The sequence below is a fragment of the Ranitomeya imitator genome, chromosome 5 (genome assembly GCF_032444005.1).
Source record: "Ranitomeya imitator isolate aRanImi1 chromosome 5, aRanImi1.pri, whole genome shotgun sequence".
In the NCBI taxonomy this organism is placed as follows: domain Eukaryota; kingdom Metazoa; phylum Chordata; class Amphibia; order Anura; family Dendrobatidae; genus Ranitomeya; species Ranitomeya imitator.
In genome coordinates this window covers 552,539,350-552,563,038 of record NC_091286.1, presented here as the reverse complement: position 1 = coordinate 552,563,038, position 23,689 = coordinate 552,539,350, and the positions used below count along the sequence as shown (strand labels likewise).

The 23,689-nt window shown below is 40.6% G+C and overlaps 1 protein-coding gene across 1 annotated transcript in view; it reads right to left on the bottom strand.

The window, feature by feature from the left end:
* Positions 1-1,169: 1,169 nt before the first annotated feature.
* The window catches only part of SPSB4 (splA/ryanodine receptor domain and SOCS box containing 4), a 200,022-nt gene continuing 177,502 nt past the window's right edge, over positions 1,170-23,689 (bottom strand). The window contains exon 3 of the mRNA XM_069727634.1: positions 1,170-2,742. Coding sequence (XP_069583735.1) covers positions 2,615-2,742 — 128 coding nt within the window. The 3' untranslated portion in view covers positions 1,170-2,614. The remainder of the gene's footprint in view (positions 2,743-23,689) is intronic.

The window sequence follows — 23,689 nt, the reverse complement described above, 5'->3', positions numbered from 1 at the left end:
AAGAGGTTTTACATGTACCCATTCAGATGGAGACGTTTATTCTCAGCGAGGTAAGGCAAGTGTAGGACCTGGTATAAGAGAGATGCCGTAAAGGGGCTACCAGGTACACATAAAATTGGCCATTTTTATGCGCTAAACGCTCTCATTTTTCATATTTCTAGTGCAGTAATGCAGTTCAAATTTCGTTTTTCAAGTTTGCATGTTCTAGCGCTGCAGTGTGCTGCCTTATTTACTTAACTATATACGAGTTGGCGACTCTAGGTTCAGCACCTGTTCACACTGAGTCTATGTTTGGATGTGCCGGTCAGGTTTTTGAAAAATAAATTGAGTTCTGCATGCTTGATCTGTTGCCTGATCTTGGACTTCATTCTGACATCTGTCTGTTTAACCCCTTCAGCTCTGATCTGTCATCCTCCTGATATTCTGACCTCGTAACGTTACCTGACTATGCTTTTGTCTCTTCCTTCTATTTATGACGTACCCTCCTAGCTTCTGACCTTGAATTCCTTGACCACTCTGACTCACGGATTGGCCATAAGAATTGACTAGCGTCACATTAGCTCACTTAAAATGACTCCTGATTTAAAGAGGTACTCCACCAAAGATGATATTTTGAAAAATATAAAAAGGGTCAGATGGGCAATGGAATAGCTATATTTATAGTAAAGTAATTCCATTGCTCATCTGAGTCTTTTTTATGTTTTTCTAATGGTCACCTTTGGAGGAAAACCTCTTTAATTCAACAGTTTAAAGTGATCTCCCATAATAGTTTAACTCTCAAATTATGTAATATAGCTCTGGTTGCTGGGGATAGACTGCTAAACAATCTTTCAAATAGAGTTGACAACTCAATTCACTAGTCGTCAGCTCAAGGCCAATCTGATACAGAGCTGAAGTCAGAGACGTCCTGTGCTCAAAACTGTATTGACATAGTCATTGATTTTCATTAATTATAGGTGGAGAGCACTTCTACATATTGTTTTACAGTTGTGTAAATGTGTTTTTTTTCACTAGACTAATATGAAATGCCTTTTTTGAACAATAAAGACTGATAAATGCAGTTGATGGCCCATCCAGGAGATGTCACCATGAAAAGTCATGACAGTGTCTGTTGATATATCAAGAGAACATATCAAGAAAACAATTTGCTAATAATAATGCACAGAAAATAATGGGAAGTAGTTCTCTTTTTTATTTATATTTTTTTCAGCAAACCCTTCAAAAATGTCAAGCATCACTGCCCAAATCCAGACAATTCCCAAAATGACAAACCAAAAAGTTATGCATTCATACAGATGTGGAATCACTTGGTTGGTTCCAACAATAGCCATAGTCTAAGTGGAGAAATTAGAAACCATGAAATATCTCAATAACATGGCTACTGGAGATAAATGTGATTTCGTGACAACATTTTGAAACAGTAAATTAGAGTCGATGTAAGAGTAAAATTCATATTCGGTTTGATGAAAGTGATGCTCCTCACAGTGTCATTGTGGACTCTTTTGTGACACATATCTGACATCATCAAGGGGTCGAAGTCTGCTTACTGAGTACCTAAAGACTGACAAATGATTTGGGTTGTTATTGCCTTTTTCAAAAAATACACCTGGAATGCTCCCAGCTATGGTTTCATAAAACACATGGTAATTGTAGCCAATATGCAGAGATATATCAGATTAAGTTTGATATTTGGGTGTCAAAAATAAGTAGTTGTTCTTTTTATTAGTTCTACTGGCAAATACATTTGGGTAAGATTTTATATGAGATGGTGCATCATTGTAAAATTCTTGATAGACCTCAATTCTGGTGATGGCCGATTCTACTACATTCGCTCTACTGATACATGCCTAATGCTTGCTTCCCTCAGAAACTTGCCATTCGAAGAGCGTTAGGGAAGCAGAACCCTTGGGCATGTAATCTCCTTAGTTTACACTGTCCTCTGTCTGTAGAGCTGTGGATGGGAGCATTGGTAAGGTTCACGTTATCTATTGGTAAGGAGGACCACCTGACTGTGACCTTACCTCTCGATAAGCCCAATGCCATCAACAGGGGCTAAATCTATGGTACATATGGACATCTGGGTTATAAATACCCTCACTTAAACAGAGGTGAGTTTTCTGGTTGCCATATAACTCATCCGTGTTCATGGATTCTTAGCTTCCTGGTGCAAGCTCTTTACTAGCTAAACATGATATGCATTTTTTGCTAGGCAGCCCTTGCTCCCTTTTAATGGCATTGATATATGTGCCTTTAAGATGTGCAAAATTTTATGATTTCTCGACATCTGCTAAACTTTTATATAGGCTATATTAAAATGAAATGGCTAGACAGAATTTGGGAATCCTTTCGAAAAGACAGTACTGGATGGAATTTCAAACAAGATTTTTCCAGTAGTCCATTAATGCTCTGTGGCACTGCATCCAGCAACAACAAAAAAAAAAAGAACACAATTTATATATATATATATATATATATTAAAAATTAAATAATGTGTAAATATCCATCGTAAAGGAATTTTGCTTCCATGTAAACAATATCTGTCGTGCTGCATTGAGTCTTCTCTTCGTTCTCCTGTGTTGTTTTCCGGCTGAGGCTTAGAGGCACAGTGATGATGTCACTGATATTGTAAATAGTTCTTTAATGCCTGAGGCAAAGGTAAAGATTCGATTTGGTGCAAACGTTCTCTGCCGATAGCAAACCGAACTGATCTCCGGCACAAGTCCATCAAAGGCAACGGCTCCGCTGAAATAAAACAAAACAAATAAATTATTTTATTGTATTAACAGAATTCATAGTGACAAAATATTCTGAAGCAAAAAAAAAGTGATTGGCACAATGTTTACCCATATAAGAAGGTCACCAAATAAGATACCACTAGTAAAGGGAAACATCATCAGAAATCAACCTATTGTTTAAATCAGGGTTTTGTTTTTTTTGTTAAAAAGCAAAATTAGTAATTTTGCAATTTGTGGCCACTAGGGAGTTTTTTAAACTCTAGTTTCCTGTATTTTCAGGACACAACATATGCACATTAGTCACAATGAACAAACGGAGACTCTTTTTTTTTGCACTGAATCATCTAAAAAACATGTGCAAAGATGGAAGGGCAACAGGGTCAGCTGTGACATCACATATTGTGGATGGTGTTTTTTAAACTCTAGCTTCCTATATTTTCAAGAAACAACATATGTACATTAGCCACAATGAACAAACTCGGGCCCTATCTTTTGTACTGAAGCATCTAATGATCATTTGAAAAAGTCACCCATTGCGAATGATGTTTTTTAAACTCTAGCTTCCTGTCCTTGTTGTTCAAATTGTGTTGCAAATGGTGTTGCATAATAAAGATTATATTTCATTTATTACTGTGGGTAATCTTGACCAATCAATACACACTTCTTTCCCTTCTTGTCTTGTTCTTGATGTTCAGGAAACAACATATAAATTAGCCACAACGAACAAACTCAGACCCTATCTTTTGTATTGAATCATCTAATGAGAGCGTGCAAAGGTCATTGTGAAGGGAAGGGCAACAGCGTCAGCTGTGACATCTCCTACTTTGAATGGTGTTTTTTAAACTCTAGCTTTCTGTACTTTTAGGAAACAACACATGTACATTAGCCACAATGAATAAACTCAGACCCTATCTTTTATATTATTGTGAATGGTGTTTATAAAGTCTAGCTTCCTGTACCTTAAAGAAACAACACATGTATATTATCCACAATGAACAAACTCAGACTGTCTTTTGAATTGAATTATTTTATGAGCATTTGCAAAGGTCATTGTGAAGGAAGGGGTAACAGGGTCAGTTGTGACATTATATATTGTTAATGCTGTTTTTTAAACTCTAGCTTCATGAATTTTCAGGAAACAACATATGTACATTAGTCACAATGAACAAACTGAGACTCTTTTGCACTGACTCGTCTAATGAACATGTGCAAAGATGGAAGGGCAACAGGGTCAGCTGTGACATCACATATTGTGGATGGTGTTTTTTAAACTCTAGCTTTCTTTCTATATTTTCAGGAAACAACATATGTACATTAGCCACAATGAACAAACTCTGACCCTATCTTTTGCATCAAAGTATATAATGAGCATGTGCATAGGTCATTGTGAAGGGAGGCGCAACAGGGTCAGCTGTGACATTGCCTACTGTGAATATTGTATATTGTGTTCTAAGCTGTGTATATTATACATCTTATATTAAAATGAGCATTTTAGAGACAGGCTGAAGAGTGAGAGAGCTCATGAAATCCAAGTTTATTCAGTCTCCACCCATCTAATGTGATTGGCAGCTGCAGGTTGTACTGTAGCATCATGAAGGAGGAACTCTGAGAAGATGTCAATCAGGCTAGGTGGGCAAAGATTGAGTTAAAAGTACATAGCTATTCTGACATGAATTTTTAAAGTAAGTATAAAATAATGTCTAAGAGAGCTATGCATTCATTTATGAGGTTTATATTGTAAAATCAGACAACAGCTTTGCTTTTAATATATCAATAAAATATGAACAACCCTTTTAACGTAAATGTTCTCCTTTTGAGATTCGACAGAAATATACATTGCAAGTCTCAAATACTATAGAATTATCAAAATCAATCCTCCTTGGCGTATCTCATCCCATCTCATTTCAATGGGTGCTGTCTAGTGCCTCAAATATCAGAGGGCCCTCAGATTGATACTCTGCCGTATGAGCCGTATGACCCCGTATAACACAACTTGCCCTCTTCCTTGGAGAATGCATTCTGTGAGATATACATAACATACATATATAGCGCTATCTGCTTGTCCCCATTAGTTCTATTCCACCTCCCACCTCCTCCAGCTTCAGTTATACATTTCATGTTTTATTAGGAGATGTGCCAGTCTAGAATGCCATGCAAAGGTCAAATCTCCAAACCTCTAATAACGTTCTAAAAATCACTGCCAAGCGAGTGTGGCAAAACGCTTCAAGGGCTTTGGAATCGGCTCCTTAAGGCTTTTGTGTGCTGGGCTGCAGACAACGCAGACGCTGCAGTGCGGTGTGGAATTTCTACTTTCCACAGGAAACCATAGGTTTCCTTATAGGCTATGAAAATACTAGTCATGCAGATTCGTACAGTAACACACTGTGTGGAGCTCAAACCTGCTCCAAGGCCTACTATGGAGCCCTATGGTGAGAAGAAGCTATGTGCAAATTAATGGAGACAAGTCTGTACTTGTCATCTCCTACAGACAATTATGAATTATCAGGTTTGGGACATTTTTGGATTTTATTAACTTTGTAAGTGACTTTATAATTGAGTGTATAAATAATCATTAAATCCATTATTCGTTATTGCCTGGAGACTGAAGGTGAGTTCAGTTTTGAGGATCGCTGTTTTCTGTGTAAACTATAAATAAAGCTCATCTGGTTACAAAGTTTAAATGTGTTGAACCTTTTTTTTTGCATTACAGTGTACAATGAAGGGCTTAGTGTATATTTTCTTAAAGGGTTTGTCCATTATCATGATAATGTGTATATCTTGGTACCGTGTTAGCCTGTAGATAGAAAAATATTTAGAATTGAGAGTCCTCAGTGGTTGATACCTTTTAATGGCTAACTGAAAAGATGGTAACAAATTGCAAGCTTTCGAGACTACACAGGTCTCTTCATCAGGCAAAGACTAAAACAAATTCTGAAGAATCACATATTTATGCACAACATAGCACAGAAAAAAAGGGGGGGGGGAAACCATGGATAAGACAGGTGACATGAAGCAGAATTACCATGGGTGATAAACAGTTATGTCCATAAATATTGGGCCAGCTCTTAGATAAGGATTGTTTTATTGTCCTCTGATTAGGGTCTCTGTTGTGATAACCCCTCATAGTCTGAGGGGCAAGTTCCTTAGTTGATGTAAAAAGACATAAATCCGTGTGACACATTCATTCCTGCATTAAGACTGTCAAAGGTTGTCATCAGTTTATATTCCCAGACTCTTCTGTCTCTCTGAGATTTGAAGCTACCTTTTAACACAAATAATTTCATGTCCATAATGTTATGATTTGGGAGACAAAAATGTATTGCCACAGGTAGATCTAAAAACTAATTTTTTTCTCCTTTTCCCTGTTTTTCATTCACTCAGAAAACAGTTCTAATCCACTTTGCTCAAGATAAAATCTGCCAAGTCACTGTTGGATAATATTGCAAGCTGCTGAGTGAAGTCTATGGCGAGTGAAAGGTTGGAAGAGGAGGTGCGGGTGCTTTCTAATGTGTTTTATCTCAGTTCAAAGATGGACTCACAGCTACACTGCTCAGTACTGCTGTATACCTATGTTCCATGCTACTGTTGCTTCTCAGTTGCTGCTACATAGACACAGGATATCACACTTTAATATAGCAAAGTAAGCAATACTCCTTCTACAACACTAGACTACTGCAGTTACAGGTTGACGTGAACTCTTGCCATCTACTGTGTTATCACTTCTGAACCTAGTGATTGACTCCAGTGGTCACTTATAGTAATGAGGATGTCAATGCTTGATATCCCTAGGAAAAAAAACTGCTGGTGCATCAGGGGCTTTAGCAGATAATGTTTTTTTTATGTTTCTTTTTAAAGCGTTCCTAATATTGACTCCATTTTTTTAATAAAAATGAACAATCCCTTTGAGCACATCATTAGAGCAATATATTTCAGTGCACTACATGTACATATACTTCAGAGATCCATGTGCGCGCTGTGCCTTTATACAATGCATTAGGGATATAACATGGTAAATAAACACAGCTTCTGCTGTTAAGCTCCTGGGATCAACGCTTAGTGATCAAACCATAACTAGATGTAACCAAGTACAACACAAAGATGACTATGTTATCTTATACAAAGCAAAACACACAAAGTAGGGGTTTCAGAAGGCCAAAAATGTCTAACATACACTACTTTCCTTCAGCTGATATCTGTGGAAAGCGGGACTACTTTGGTTTTACTGCTGTTGCCTAGTGTAGTCATTCGGATACCTGGAAAGTTGTCAATGACTTGTTACATATGTGCATTATGGGGTATGATTACTTTTTATCTCAAGATTGGTCTACAAATAGCTACCTAATCCCATGAACAGAAGCCCAGTCCATTGATCTACAGAAAGTGATTATCAACAATTAATCTTTTTACGTTACCGTATGCTATCTCCATCCAACACAACAACCCTCACAAACTAAGCCTGACATCCAGGGAATGGCAAACTTCACAGCAGATGGCTCCTGTTCTTTTGGGTTGAATCATGATGGGCTCCTTCGCGGACCATTAAATGAATTGGAGTCAATTGACAGAAACTTCCCAGCACGGTTGTATATTTTGCCAGGTTTGCCATGGCTATTGGCCACTGACTTCCAACTCCACACTTGAAATGTAAACTGTCTTCTCCATTTTATGGGCCGTTAGACTGAGCAAACTAAGGACTGTCCATATTTCTCAAAGTTCTTGCATTTCTTATGATATAATATGTGGGATGCCATGCACACATGATACTGAGCGATTCTCTAACAATCGTTATGTGTATATATTATGTGAAATCTCCTGATGGATTCAGTGTAGTGTGAATGGTCGAAGTACTCAGACATCTCGGGATCTTTTTCCCTTCCCTAGCTGCAGATTTCTTTCATTTTCTCTAAGCATTTATTAATCTGTAAACTGAGTCGATACCACCTGTGCCTGACATGATCTTACTATACTCAGTTAATACTACGTTGTTCCTTCAAGCAATTCAAGGCACATAGACCTCTTAAAAAACGAACAACCATAAAACTGAAGAGAATTGGAGTCAAAGTATCTCATGCATCTCAAATGGAAACTATGACACCTGGAATCAGCACTAAACTTGTCTATATACTGATGATCTTGATACACAAATGATGTATTCTTGATTGAAATCTGTATAACTTCCTATTGCCTTTCTGTTAATAAAACTTCACAGATGTTCCCCTTTTACCATGAGTTGTGGGTCAAGGCAACGTTATTTCAGGGTTAACCTTTACAAAAGGCAGTTGGCCCTGTTGATACAAGACAAGTGATGCCTGTGAAGGAGCTGTCCAACTATGTATTTCAATAGGTAAGCCAGACCTCTTTTCTGCATATGCATCAGCCATGATAGAGAAGGGTGCTGGTTAGCTAATGAAATAAACAGTCAGCCAGCCTCCTTAAAAAGAACCCGTCAATAGGATCAGCCCTGCTAAGCTGTCTATATGAGCATGCAGGTCATAGAAAGATGAATAAAATGATACATCGATATATGTGATCCGATGTCTAATTCCAGAGAAATCCACATTTATTCCTAATATGTAAATAAGCTGTTCATGACTATGGGTCTGACATAAATCTCCCTGAGAATCTGCGTTCAGAGCTTATTTTAAATTAAAGGGGCCGTTACCAGTGTGAGACATATTATGACTGAAAGTCCACTCTACTAAATGTCTCACACTGCTAATGCACCTTTCATTTCAAATAATCTCTGGAGGCAGATTCTTGAGGAGATCTGTGACCTGCCCATAGAAAGTTGAATAAAATGATACATTTAGATCTGTAATCTGATGTCAGAGTAATCCATATTTTTGTTAATATGTAAATGAGCTGTTAAAATCTACAGGCCAGGTATAATCCCAGAGAATCAGCCTCCAGAGCGTATTTTAAATGAAATGACGCATTATCAGTGTGAGACATAAATATCAGAAGAGCAGACTGTCACACTGCTAATGGCCTCTTTCATTTAGAATAAGCTCTAAAGGCAGATTGTCAGGGAGATCTATGTTACGCCCATAGATCTTAAAAGCAAATTTACATATTAAGAATAAAGTGGATTTCAAGGTATAATTTTATTCAGCTTCCTATGACCTACACCTGTGCACTTGACCCGATCCCGTCCCATTTCATCCCAAACCTCACTACAGTCTTCATCTCAACCCTAACCCATCTCTTCAACCTATCACTAACAACTGGTGTTTTCCCCTCATGCTTCAAACATGCCTCAATCACTCCCGTCCTCAAAAAGCACTCGCTTGACCCATCCTCTGTATCTAGCTATTGCCCCATATCACTTCTCCCCTATGCCTCAAAACTACTGAAACAACATGTCCATTTCGAACGCTTCTCCCACCTCTCTTCCTGTTCCCTCTTCAACCACTTACAACCTGGCTTCCGATCGCGTCACTCCACTGAAACTGCCCTAACAAAAGTTACCAATGACCTACTAATTGTCAAAGCCAAGCGACACTACTCTGTCCTCCTCCTCCTAAACCTGTCCTCTGCCTTTGACACAGTGGACCACTCCCTATTACTACAGACCCTCTCATCTCTTGGCATCACAGACTTGGCCCTACCTTGGATCGCGCCACACCTAACAGACCAGATATTCAGTGTCTCCTCCTCACACACCTCCTCACGTCACCCCCTATATGTCGGAGTCTGGCAAGGTTCAGTTCTAGGGCCCCTGCTCTTCTCCATTCACACCTTCAGCCTGGGACAGCTCATAGAATCTCACGGCTTGCACTATCACCTCTATGCTGATGACACACAGATCTACCTCTTTGGACCAGATATTACCTCCCTACAACCAAAATCCCAGAATGTCTGTCCGCTATTTCAGCCTTCTTTTCCGCTAGATTTCTAAAACTTAACAAGGACAAAACAGAATTCATCATCTTTCCCCCAGCAGACCTATCCATTAAAGAAAATGGCTGCACACTCTCCCCAGTCCCACAAGCTCGCTGCCTCGGGGTAATCCTTGACTCTGATCTCTCCTTTAAACCACATATCCAAGCCCTTTACACTTCCTGCCGACTTCAACTCAAACATATTTCCCACATCTGTACATTCCTCATCCTATAATCTGCAAAAACTCTAGTGCATGCCCTCATCATCTCCTGCCTTGACTACTGCAACCTCCTGCTCTGTGGCCTCCCCTCTAACACTCATGCCCCTCCAATCTATCCTAAACTCTGCTGCCCGACTAATTCACCTGTCCCCCCGCTATTCCCTGGCCTCTCCCCTCTGTCAATCCCTTCACTGGCTCCCCATTACCCAGAGATTCCAGCTCAAAACCCTAACCATGGCATACAAGGCCATCCACAACCTGTCTCCTCCATACATCTGTGACCTTGTCTCCTGGTATTTACCTGCAAGCAACCTCCCATCCTCACAAGATCTCCTTCTCTACTCCCCTCTTATCTCCTCTTCCCACAATCGCATACAAGCTTTCTCCCACTCATCCCCCTACTCTGGAACTCTCTACCCCAACATATCAGACTCTCGCCTGCCGTGCAAACCTTCAAAAGGAACCTGAAGACCTACCTCTTCCGACAAGCCTACAACCTGCAGTAAACACCGATCAACCAAACCACTGCACGACCAGTTCTGCCCTCACCTACTGTATCCTCACCCATCCTTGTAGATTGTGAGCCCTCACGGGCAGGGTCCTCTCTCCTCCTGTACCAGTTGTGACTTGTATTGCTTATTGTAATTGTTTTTTATTATGTATAGCCCCTTTCACATGTAACGCACCATGGAAAAAATGACGCTATAATAATAAATAATACATGGCCATATTGAAGGCTTTGGTGGGTTGATCCAACTGACAGATTCCTTTTAGAAAAGTCTTTTAAAATGCTCCGTATTCCTGAATAAAACTACATTAACTATGTTATGCAGTATATTAAAAAATATCAATAACATAATGACATGATACTAAGAAGTAATAGTATGCATGTACATTAAAGCCGAGACCGTTCACTGCTTGGCTTACGATATAACGTGTGTTTCATTTATTAATGTCAAGAAAGCATGAAGTCATGTCACATCACACAGTCATTAATGAGATCTCATAGCAGTCGCATTACACAACAACAAAGGCCTGCGTTCTCATCTAGGTAAATGCTGAAGCATGACACACACCCTCAGTAATGTCCCCCGCTGCGGTAATTCTTGATAAACGCCTGCAATTTCACAGCATTTTTTTTTATATTCTAATATTCTCATTTGGCAAAACTTTCCTTACATCATCTGTGGCAGTAATGATTTAGGGAGTGCCATGAAACAGTTTACATAGGCGCTGATGACATGGCCTGTATTCTCAACCTATACATTCAACATTAAAATAACATCTTGTCCCCTCTGCAGCTCACAGCGCTGTGTTCATTTATCTTCAGAGCTCCCGGTGGATGGCTCAGATCCTCAGCAGACTAAACAATCTCTGGGTCATGACAGGAGTGGAAACTGCAGTGCGGGCAGCATGTATTCCGGCACATTAAGGTATGGGTCTGGGAAATAGGTGCTGCGGCTGTGTAAGGTAGATTATCATATTAAGTCATATATTTTGCTTCTCCGTGTGGTACATTTCCTGCCTTTAACCATGTCCCTTCTTTAAAAGGCTGGAGATGTAAAGGAATATTGTGACCTAGCAGACTAGAGCTATTAATACTTTTATTCACATCTACATGCTGCGCAGGACATATACAGTCATGGCCGAATGTGTTTTGTTACACACGTTTATTTCCTTTGTGTGTATTAGAACACCACAAAAAAAAACAGAGAAAAAAAGGCAAATTGGACATAATTTCACAAAAAATCCCCAAAATGGGCGGGACAAAATTGTTGGCATTCTCAACTTAATATTTGATTGCACATCCTTTGGAATAAATGACTGCAATCAATCGCTTCCTATAACCATCAACATGCTTATTACACCTCTCAGCTGGAAATTTAGACCACTCTTCTTTTGCAAACAGCAATCTAAAGATCTCTCCACAGGTGTCCAGCGCTTTGTTTCCATTCATTTCTAGGTGTTTCTTGAAGTATGTTTGTGGTCATTGTCCTGCTGGAAAACCCATGACCAAGGAAGGAAAACTAGCTTTCCGATACTGGACATTACATTGTGACCAAAAATACTTTGATAATCTTCAGAGTTCATGATCTCTTGCCCACAGTAAAAGTACCCAGTGCCAGAGGCAGTAAATCTACCCCCAAACATATTTGAACCTCCACCATATTTGACTGTAGTTACTGTGTTCTTTTTTAATTCTTTTTACAGTGAGCACTAGAATGATGTGCTTTACCAAAAAGCTTTATCCTGGTCTCATATGTCCATAAGATGCTTTCCTAGAAGGATTTTTTTTTTACTCATGTACATTTTGTCAAACAGCAATTTAGCTATTTTATGTCTTTGTGTCAACAGTGGGGTCTTCCTGGGTCTCCTGCAATAGCGTTTCATTTCATTCAAATGTCATCGGATAGTTCACACTGACATTGAGCACCCTGAGCTTGCATGACAGCTTGAATTTCTTTGGAACTTGATTTCGGGCTGCTTATTCACCATCTGGACTATCCTGCGTTGCAACCTTTCACAAATTCTTCTCTGCCACGTCCAGGGAGGTTAGCTACAGTGCCAAGAGTTGTAATCTGCTTGATTATGTTACGCACCGTGGACAAAGGAACATTAACATCTCTGTGGAGATGGACTTGTAACCTTGAGACAATTTTGGTTCTCAAGTCCTCAAACAATTCTCTTCTTCTCTTTCTGTTTGTCATGCTTAGTGTGGCACACAGATACACAATGAGAAGATTGAGTCAACTTCTCCCCTTTTTATCTGGTTTCAGGTATGCCAACACTTTCGACCATGACTGTAAGTATGGCGTGAATTAAAGAGGACCTGTCACCAGGTAAGGCTACGTTCACATTAGCGTTCTGCCGGGCTGCGTCGGGCGCAGCCGCGGCGACGCATGCGCCATGCGCCCCTATATTTAACATGGGGGCGCATGGACATGCTTTTGCATGCGTTTTGCGATGCATGCGTCTTTTTTGCCGCAAGCGTTAGGGCGCAGAGGACGCAGCAAGATGCATTTTTTTGGCGTCCAAAATCCGGCAAAAAAAGGACGCATGCGTCGCAAAACTATGCGTTTTTACATGCGTTCTTGTTTGCGTTGTGTCGCCGACGCAGCAGCGCACAACACAAATGTGAACGTAGCCTTAGAAGTGTTTTTGCTTTTATTTTATTTCAGCTTATTTTAATAATCCGTTTTTTAAAATAAATCTGCCACTTGGTTCCAGAGATATGGGCCTTTTTTTTAAGGCTAATTTGCATGTTTTACCATGGGGACGGTACTCATATGATTCTTTGGGGACATGTCTTTAAACTGCTCTGCATTTTTATGCTGTGAGCAAAGCTCCCTTGGTAAAGTCCATAAATATTAGCACTAAATGTATAGGCCCATATCTCTGGAATGAATCATATGGCAGATTAAAAAATAAATAAAAATTATGGAATACTTGACGAGAACAAAATAACTGAACTAAGTGGTTACTTTCAAACTGGTGACAGGTTGAATTTAACAATAATTAAAAAAAATAATAGAATAAAAAATAAAATCTCTTGTACATTGCCTTAAAGGATGACGATTTTCTTTTTACTTAAAGGGAATTTGTCACATGAAAAAAGCTATTATCTTGCAGATATGGGGTTCATCAACAGGTTTAAACTGTTCCAAAGACCTGGCTGATGGGAGGAAATTAACTTTACTCCGCAAGACAGCCCCCTGGTCATTCACAGAGGCACGTAACAGTGCATCAGTACAGAGCTGGCTGTCAGTCAGTACAGGGGCGTGGTTACAGACACTGCCCACTGTGTCCAGAGTGGTGACTGAACTCGCGCCTCTATGACTGAAAGCCGGAGCGAATCTACTGAGAAAAAAAAGATCACTTGCCCTTGGCAGCTGGACTTGCAGTTCAGCAGCTTGACGGCTTCAGAACACTATTAACCTGCAGATTAACCCCATATCTGCAGGTTAATAGCATTTTTTTCACATGTCAGGATACTCAAACATTGTTAATTTAAGGCTGATTGGAATTCTTGTAGATTGTGAGCCTTCGCGGGCAGGGTCCTCACTCCTCCAGGACCAGTTATGACTTGTATTGTTTAACCCCTTAATGACAGCCAATACGTCTTTTAACTGACCTGAGATATTAGAGAATAGCCTCCCTATACAGGTAACAATCCAGTAGCTGTCGGCTGTGCACTATAGCTGACAACTTTCTGCATCAGCCACGATCAGTGTTTGCACCGTCCAAATCTGTTTAACCCCTTAGATGCTGCTGTAAATAGTGACTACATCATTATATATGGTTAACAGAGTGTGGGGGCTTCCTCTTTATCCAAATTGGTGCCCTCAGATAATGATTTTGTGATCCTGATGTTTGCCGTGGCAATTCATGACCAAAAAGCAGCATTAGCATCTGATGGCTGTTGTAACCTGTTCAGAAGTTAGAGGCATTTAGGTAGTAAAAATACACATTTTCATTTCTGTCATACCACTTTGCATTAATTCCTGTAAATCACCTGAAGGGTTAATAAACTACCTGACAGCAGTTTTAGATATGTCAGGGGGTGCTGTTTTTAAAACGGTATCACGTTTGGGGGTTTCCCAATACATGAGACCCCTAAAGTCACTTCAAACATGGATAAGTCCCTAAAAAAATAAATTTTGTAAATTTCCGTGAAAAAATGAAAATTGCTGCTACATTTTTAAACCTCCAAAAATGCTAACAAAATAAAATAACATTTTACAAATGGTGCTGATGTAAAGCCGACATGTGGGAAATGTTATTTATTCATGGTTTGCTGTGGTATGACCATTTGGATTAAAGGGATAATCATTAAAATTTTGAAAATTGCAAATTTTTTAACATTTTTCTCAAATTTTTGATATTTTTTATAAACAAACACAAAACATATTGACCTAAATTTACCATTATCATAAAGTATAATGTGTCAGGAAAAAACAATCTCAAAATCACTGGGATTTGTTGAAGCGTTCCAGAGTTATTACCACATAAAGTGACACTGGTCAGATTTCAAAAATTTGGCCATGGAATAAATGGCGCTATAACAATAAATAATAATAATTATTATTATTTACCAAAATGCAGAAAGGCTTTTTTTTAATGAAGGAGAGTGACATCAGAAAATATTTTTTTTCTGATATTTGAGGAGTTTTAACATTTTTCATATCATTATCTATTTTAAAAATGGACTTTGGCCACTCAGCCTAATAATATGCTGATACTTTCTATTCCGTAAATATAACTTTTTACTAGTAATCTGATAATTATCACAGACATGATTAAAATAAAATGTAACAATTCTGTACAGATATCATATAATCCACTATTTACAGTAGGTGATGGCCACTTTATTCCCCTCTCTGCACAGTGACTTGCGCACAGGTCATGGAGCATGCTCAAAACGATCTCCCATAAAGTCAATTAATATTCCTCGAATACTATTTCATTAACTGGTTATGACTATACTAGATGGTGGCCCGATTCTAACGCATCGGGTATTCTAGAATATGCATCTCCACGTAGTATATTGCACAGCCCATGTAGTATATTGGCCAGTCACGTAGTATATTGCCCGGCTACGCAGTATATTGCCCAGTCACGTAGTATATTGCCCAGCCACGAAGTATATTGCCGTCACATAGTATATTGCCCAGCCACGTAGTATATTGCCCAGCGACGTAGTATATTGCACAGCAACGTAGTATACAGCACAGAGCCACGTAGTATATTGCCCAGTCACGTAGTATATTGCCCAGTCAGGTAGTATATTGTCCAGCCACGTAGTATATTGCCCAGTCACGTAGTATATTGCACAGCGACATAGTATACAGCACTGAGCCACATAGTATATTGCACAGCCCACGTAGTATAATGCCCAGCGACGCAGTATATCGCCCAGCCACGTAGTATATTGCCCAGCCACGTAGTATATTGCCCAGTGACGTAGTATATTGCCCAGCCACGTAGTATATTGCACAGCGACGTAGTATACAGCACAGACACGTAGTATATTGCCCAGCCACGTAGTATATTGCCCAGTCACGTAGTATATTGCCCAGTCACGTAGTATATTGCCCAGCAACGTAGTATACAGCACAGAGCCACGTAGTATACAGCAGAGCCACGTAGTACACAGCACAGAGCCACATAGTATACAGCACAGAGCCACGTAGTATATGGCACAGCCTACGGAGAATACAGCACAGAGCCACGTAGTATATTGCCCAGTCACGTAGTATATGGCACAGCCCACATAGTATACAACACTGCCTATGTAGTATACAGCACAGAGCCACGCGGTATGTAACACAGCCCACGTAGCATACAGCAATGTGGGCACCATATCCTTGTTAAAAAAATAATTAAAATAAAAAAAGTGATATACTCACCTCCTGGGATCCAGCGGAGCTCCGGCGATAGGCGCGCAGCTGCCGCCATCTTCCGTTCCCAGGATGCATTGCGAAATTACCCAGATGACTTAGCGGTCTCGTGAGGCCGCTAATTCTTCTGGGTAATTTCGCAATGCATCGCCGGGAACGGAAGACGGCGGCCGGCGCGAGCAGCTCAGCGGACAATGGAGGGTGAGTATAGCAGGTTTTTTTGTTTTTTTAATTATTTTTAACATTACATTTTTTACTATTGATGCCACATAGGCAGCATCAATAGTAAAAAGTCGGGGACACACAGGGTTAATAGCGGCGGTTACGGAGTGCGTTACCCACGGCATAACGTGGTCCGTTACCGCCGGCATCGGGCAGTGACTGCGGGGAGTAAGGAGCGGCCATTTTCTTCCGGACTGTGCCCGTCGCTGATTGGTCGTGGCTGTTTTGCAGCGACCAATCAGCGACTTGGATTTCCATGATAGACAGAGGCCGCGACCAATGAATATCTGTGACAGACAGAAGGACAGACAGACGGAAGTGACCCTTAGACAATTATATATATATATATATATAGATATCCATGTGGCTGTTACAATGCATATCTCTGTGGTCAACAGAGGCTCTGGCAAGATAATAATAGAAAATACAAAAATAATCTATATTCAGAAGAGAATATCACATAAGGAAAAATATGTTCTATTATCTGGTTATGATAATCTTTTGCTAGAAGTAATGTTTTTCTTTTGCTGTCTTCTCTAGTTCTTCAAGACAAGAAAGATGACAACAAGTAAAATATGTTTTCAGGGATTTAAAGCTGCGAAAACAAGATAACTGTTGGTTTATTTCTATCCCCTCTGACTGCAACATAAACTTACTAAAATAACATGGTATTTCTATGGTAGGAACAGGGATAAGTGACTGTTCTCCAGTGGTGCGTATCCCATCAGAATCAGCAGGATGGGATAAATAGGATCCGACCTATTGGATCCCCACTGTCTTCAATCACATTTCGGCCCATGACCTCATGTTGAAAATGTTGAAATAAACATTACCACCAGTATCTAATGACTGCTTCAATGCTATGAAATATTTCCTTACCTTAGACAACATTGACTCCTTACTCTTCCCAATCAACTGACCGGAGAGATGTCCAGAAGGATACAACTAAGGGTCTGACTGCCAATCGGGACATAATTGCCAATCAACGGCGGTTTAATAGTGCGTTGGACAGGTAAACTGCACAATAATATGGCCACAGAACGACAAGTAATGGATCATTCAGGGAGCATAGGTTGCCTTTGTTCTTTGTTGAACAATGAACTTTTAGGCAAGACTATTGGGAACGAGCACTCCTAGGAACGCTCTTTCCACATGTTTGGTGTAAATGCGCCTGAAGAGTGATCTCCCTTCATACCTTACCACATTAGAAATATTAAAGGGGTTGTCCACTCCACTGTCTTATGAATAGGCCCAGGGAAATGAAAAATGCGCCTGCTGGCATCAACATGATGCAGGGCAGCTTGTGAACACTGCAGTCAGTGACTATCAGATGTTGATCCCAGTAGACCATCAGGGGACGCAGGACTGAGTAAAGAGTAGAGGCACTGCTCCAGTAGGCATCAATCTCTTATTTTTTTTTTTACCTTGGGAGTTTGCCTTTTATAACTGATCCTACAACTCTAGTCACCCTAATAGCAGATAGCAAAGTAAAAAATACTTTATAGCATTGAAACTAATCAGAATTTTAGGTGACGGAGAGCTGTAATGCGGTTTATGTCCTACACATCGTACTCTACATTTTACACCATACACTCACATATTTGGATAAACAGCATTGGTAAATGGTAAAAAAGATTGCATTTCCTTTGTGTGCTATTAGGAGGTGTAAACTGCTACAATGTAATAAATATAGCGGCAAATGAGTTATAAAGTCATAGGAAACAGAACATACTGAAATATTTAGTGAGACCCTTCAGCCTAAGGGCTGTCAGGGAAGGTCTGAACATCTGTATGCTAACTGGCTCAAGAAGTGTGGCTAACCATGATCCAAATGTCTACCAGCTGTAGACACGACAATGTACCACATGTAACATAGTAACATAGTAACATAGTTAGTAAGGCCGAAAAAAGACATTTGTCCATCCAGTTCAGCCTATATTCCATCATAATAAATACCCAGATCTACGTCCTTCTACAGAACCTAATTGTATGATACAATATTGTTCTGCTCCAGGAAGACATCCAGGCCTCTCTTGAACCCCTCGACTGAGTTCGCCATCACCACCTCCTCAGGCAAGCAATTCCAGATTCTCACTGCCCTAACAGTAAAGAATCCTCTTCTATGTTGGTGGAAAAACCTTCTCTCCTCCAGACGCAAAGAATGCCCCCTTGTGCCCGTCACCTTCCTTGGTATAAACAGATCCTCAGCGAGATATTTGTATTGTCCCCTTATATACTTATACATGGTTATTAGATCGCCCCTCAGTCGTCTTTTTTCTAGACTAAATAATCCTAATTTCGCTAATCTGTCTGGGTATTGTAGTTCTCCCATCCCCTTTATTCATTTTGTTGCCCTTCTTTGTACTCTCTCTAGTTCCATGTACACGAGGAAGATATAGAAATGCATAAAAAATTGTGCACTTGCCTTGCCTTTACTACGTTTTTGGACACAAAAGTGGGTACGGATTTGCTGGAAAGGCGTTGTATAGCTAAGGAGGGAGTGCCGTAATCTTAGAGAGGATAAGTAGATCTGCACTAATCTGTCTAAATGGAGAATGAAGCAAATGAAACTCTAACATGTTGCTGATTTTTCATACCGATTTGGTCTATCTAATACTGGATGTCAAACTAGTTTTAGCTTCATGCTTGAGCTTTAGGTATAATGAGCCCCTGACTACCTTATAAATCAGAGAGGTTTTTGGATTCTCTTTGGCACCAGGATCATTATTCTCGGCAGCACATTATCCAATTAAACAGGACCTAAGCTGCCGACAACTATGGCAGTCTATGCACATCGAATAATTTATTACTGATCATTCAATGCGCATCTTCACTGGCTCCCCATTGCCCAGAGACTCCAGTACAAAACCCTAACCATGACATACAAAGCAATCCACAACCTGTGTCCTCCATACATATGTGACCGCGTCTCCCGGTACTTTCCTGCACGCAACCACCGACCCTCACAAGATCTCCTTCTCTAATCCCCTCTTCCCACAAACCTTCAAAAAGAGCCTGAAGACCTACCTCTTCCGACAAGCCTACAACCTGCAGTAACCACCGATCAACCAAACCGCTGCATGACCAGCTCTACCCTCGCCTACTGTATCCTCACCCATCCCTTGTAGATTGTGAGCCTTCTCGGGCAGGGTCCTCTCTCCTCCTGTACCAGTTATGACTTGTATTGTTTAAGATTATTGTACTTGTTTTTATTATGTATACCCCTCCTTACATGTAAAGCGCCATGGAATAAATGGCGCTAAAACAATAAATAATAATAATAATCTGAAGCCTCTGTAAATAATCTATTAAACAACTGCAAACCAACAAATATGTAGCCGCTGGGGGATCATTTTAATGCTGCTCATCATGCAGTGTAAATGGAGCTTAAGACTGCGACCTCTGCACTCCTACAGCTATGACACTGGGGTAGGCAACATGGTCATCAAGTTTCAGAATAAAGCGCTGGCCAATAGAATGATACTTCAATATAGTAAAGGAAGTAGGGGTTACTGGAAGCTGAAAACATTTTTCAAAGGTTCCCTCATAGTATTAAAATAGACAAAAATTAATTTATCTGATTAATAGATTTAACTGGAATCATATGGTGGCTCAGTGGATTGCACTGCAGTCTTGCAGCTCTGGAGTCCTGGGCTCAAATCCCACCAAGGACACCATCTGCAAGAAGTTTGATGTTCTCCCCGTGTTTGCCTGGGTTCTCTGGTTTCCACTCATACACTAAAGACATTCTGATTGGGAATCTAGACAGTATGGGGACAGTGATGATAATTAGTGATGAGCGAATATACTCGTTACTCGAGATTTCTCGAGCACGCTCGGGGGTCCTCCGAGTATTTTTTAGTGCTCGGAGTTTTAGTTTTTCTTGCCGCAGCTGAATGATTTACATCTGATAGCCAGCATAAGTACATGTGGGGGTTGCCTGGTTGCTAGGGAATCCCCACATGTACTTATGCTGGCTAACAGATTAATAGAAAATAACAAATTAATAGAAAATAACTTTTTTTTTCATTTGATCTTTGATCAAAACATTTAAAAAAACCTTTGATGCTTAAAGGCAACCTAAGGGTGCGTTTACTCGCAGCGAATTCTGTGCATTCTGATTAGTTCTGATGGCATTTAGTAATGATTGTGGAGTAGGAAGCAGCGATCACTCTCAATTATAATCACTGCCACTGTAATTGAAAATCAATCTGCATGGTAAATGTATTTCCTTCAGTCAGCATGGAGGGCATCCACAGTCATGGTACCCCGGAATATCTATCTACATACCTAACAACCTTACTGATACTAGAAGGGTAAGCCCTGCCCTAGGTCTGCCCAAAATTGCTCTATGAGCCCAGACTACCCAAAATTTGCCCACTTTTGGAAGAGGTTTAGACAGACTGCATCTATTTTTTGGCCTGCTAAGGTATTATGTATGTGTCCGTCTAATAATCACCTATCACATGTCGGATCCATAAAATACAGTTGAGCATCATAAAATGATTTTGTGTGCTCCCACTCATCTTCTAGATTTAGGACTTTGCTTGCCATCTGCGAGGCTGAGTGCGATTCTGCACTTTCCTGTCACGGTATGATACTTCTTAATAAGCTGTATTGGCTTTGACTTTGCCTCACTCTTCTGTATAAAGTCTTCAACGGGAGCCTTTCTCGCTGTCTGTTCATATCAAAGATAAATCACAATGAATCCTATTCTTGCAGCCTCTGAGCTTTTATCAAAATTGCTGTAGGAGGATTGTTCCGGGCGAAGGCTACATTCATTATAGCGTGTGAAAATGACCAATGTAGAGGTCAGCCTTTGTGAAATCAGCAGCATAAAAAATGATTTTTTTCAACCATATATATTTCATGCAATGTGATAAAGTATTGAATGAGACTTCTCTGGGCAATCAGCGTATACCTTCTTATCTGTATCTATCCATTAGATCTGTCGAAGCCACCAATTACCTGTACGTTATGACTTGACCTTGTAGAACAGATGGGCTGTAGTTATACTAGTACTCTTCTCTTTGTTTACGGTCTAACAGAAATTAACAATTAATGTCAATTTTGTGGTGTTTCTTTCAGCCATAGAAACTAAAATATTCATGAATCTTCTCCAAGAGCCTTAGATATGTCTTATGTGACTAATATTAGTAAGAATATCTTCTCATACTAACTGCCAGGAGCAAGCGACACTACTCTGTCCTCCTTCTCCTGGACCTGTCTTCTGCCTTTGACACTGTGGACCACTCCCTTTTGCTACAAATTCTCTCATTTCTTGGCATCACAGACTTGGCCCTTTCCTGGATCTCGTCATATCTGACAGACCGAACATTCAGTGTCTCCCTCCCCCACACCACCTCCTCACTTCGCCCCTTGTCAGTCGGTGTTACTCAAGGCTCTGTTCTAGGACCCCTACTCTTCTCCATCTACACTTTCGGCTTGGGACAGCTCATAGAATCCCACGGTATGCAGTACCATCTCTACGCTGATGACACGCAGATCTACCTATTCGGACCTGACCTCACATCCTTACTTACCAAAATCCCGCACTGTCTGTCTGCTATTTCAGCCTTCTTTTCTGCTCGCTTTCTACAACTGAACATGGACAAAACAGAATTCATCATCTTTCCCCCATCTCACTCTACCCTTCCACCAGACCTATCCATCAATGTCAATGGCTGCTCACTTTCCCCAGTCCCACACGCCCGGTGCCTCGGGGTGATCCTCGACTCTGCCCTCTCTTTCAAGCCACATATCCAACCCTTTGCCTCCTCCTGCCGTCTCAAACTCAAAAATATTTCCCGGATCCGTGCTTTACTTGACCGCGACACCGCAAAAACGCTAGTGCATGCCCTTATCATCTCCCGCCTCGACTACTGCAACCTCCTACTCTCTGGACTCCCCTCTAGCACTCTGGCACAGCTCCAATCCATCCTACACTCTGCTGCCCGACTAATCTACCTGTCTCCCCGCTATTCCCCAGCCTCTCCCCTATGTCAAGCCCTTCACTGGCTTCCTATCGCCCAGAGACTCCAGTTCAAAACCCTCACAATGACATACAAAGCCATCCACAACCTTTCTCCTCCATACATCTGTGACATGGTCTCCCGGTACCTACCTACACGCAACCTCCGATCCTCTCAAGACCTCCTTCTCTACTCCCCTCTCATCTCTTCTTCCCACAACCGCATCCAAGACTTCTCCCGTGCTTGCCCCATACTCTGGAACTCTCTACCCCAACACATCAGACTCTCGCCTACCATAGAAACCTTCAAAAAGAACCTGAAGACCCACCTCTTCCGACAAGCCTACAGCCTGCAGTGATCCTGAAGTTACTGAACCGCCGCGCAACCTGCCCTACCCTCTCCTAGTGTTTCATCACCCATCCCCTGCAGACTGTGAGCCCTCGCGGGCAGGGTCCTCCCTCCTTATGTACCCGTGTGCCTGTTATCTGCTCATGTTTAATGTATTTGTCTATATTTGCCTCGTATTCACATGTAAAGCGCCATGGAATAAATGGCGCTATAAAAATGTATAATAATAATAATAATAATAATAAGTATATGATATCAAGCAAGAGTAGAAAAACTAGACAAGATATCTTCATATCTAATGAGAAACTGAGGTTTTCACCCAACCAATATCGCAATGCATTTGTATGTTGTTTTATTTGTGTAGCTTTCCTCCTACATTCCAATACCAGTTATTGGCTTAAGAAATTGTGCCAACATATATGTGTGAAATGTGTAGCCTGAGAAACCAAGCTGCACTAGGGACAGACACCCATTATCTGGAGATGACTACCGTGAGCCATCAAAGCCTCATACACACGAAATGGATGTGTGCAAGAGATTGTGCTGCCAAATAGTTTACTAAAATAGCACAGTACTGCTCTTTACAGACCTCATCCTGACTATTCCCATTAAGGCTCACAATCTACATTCAGTATGTCTTTGGAGTGTAGGAGGTACTTGAAGGAAACCCATGAAATCACAGCAAGAACATACAAATGTTGAGGAGAGCCATAAGATCAAATACTTAATTAACTTCAAGACATAAGAGGTTGAGAGAAGTGACCCATAACATGTATTGTTTAACCTTACTTAAGCTTTCTCAGATCAAAGTCAGACACTAAAGATGGCTGCCATTTCCTGTATCAGTAGACCATGTGCTGATATCCAAGATGACGCCCACCCTGATGACCTCATGAACCAACCCATAGTGAC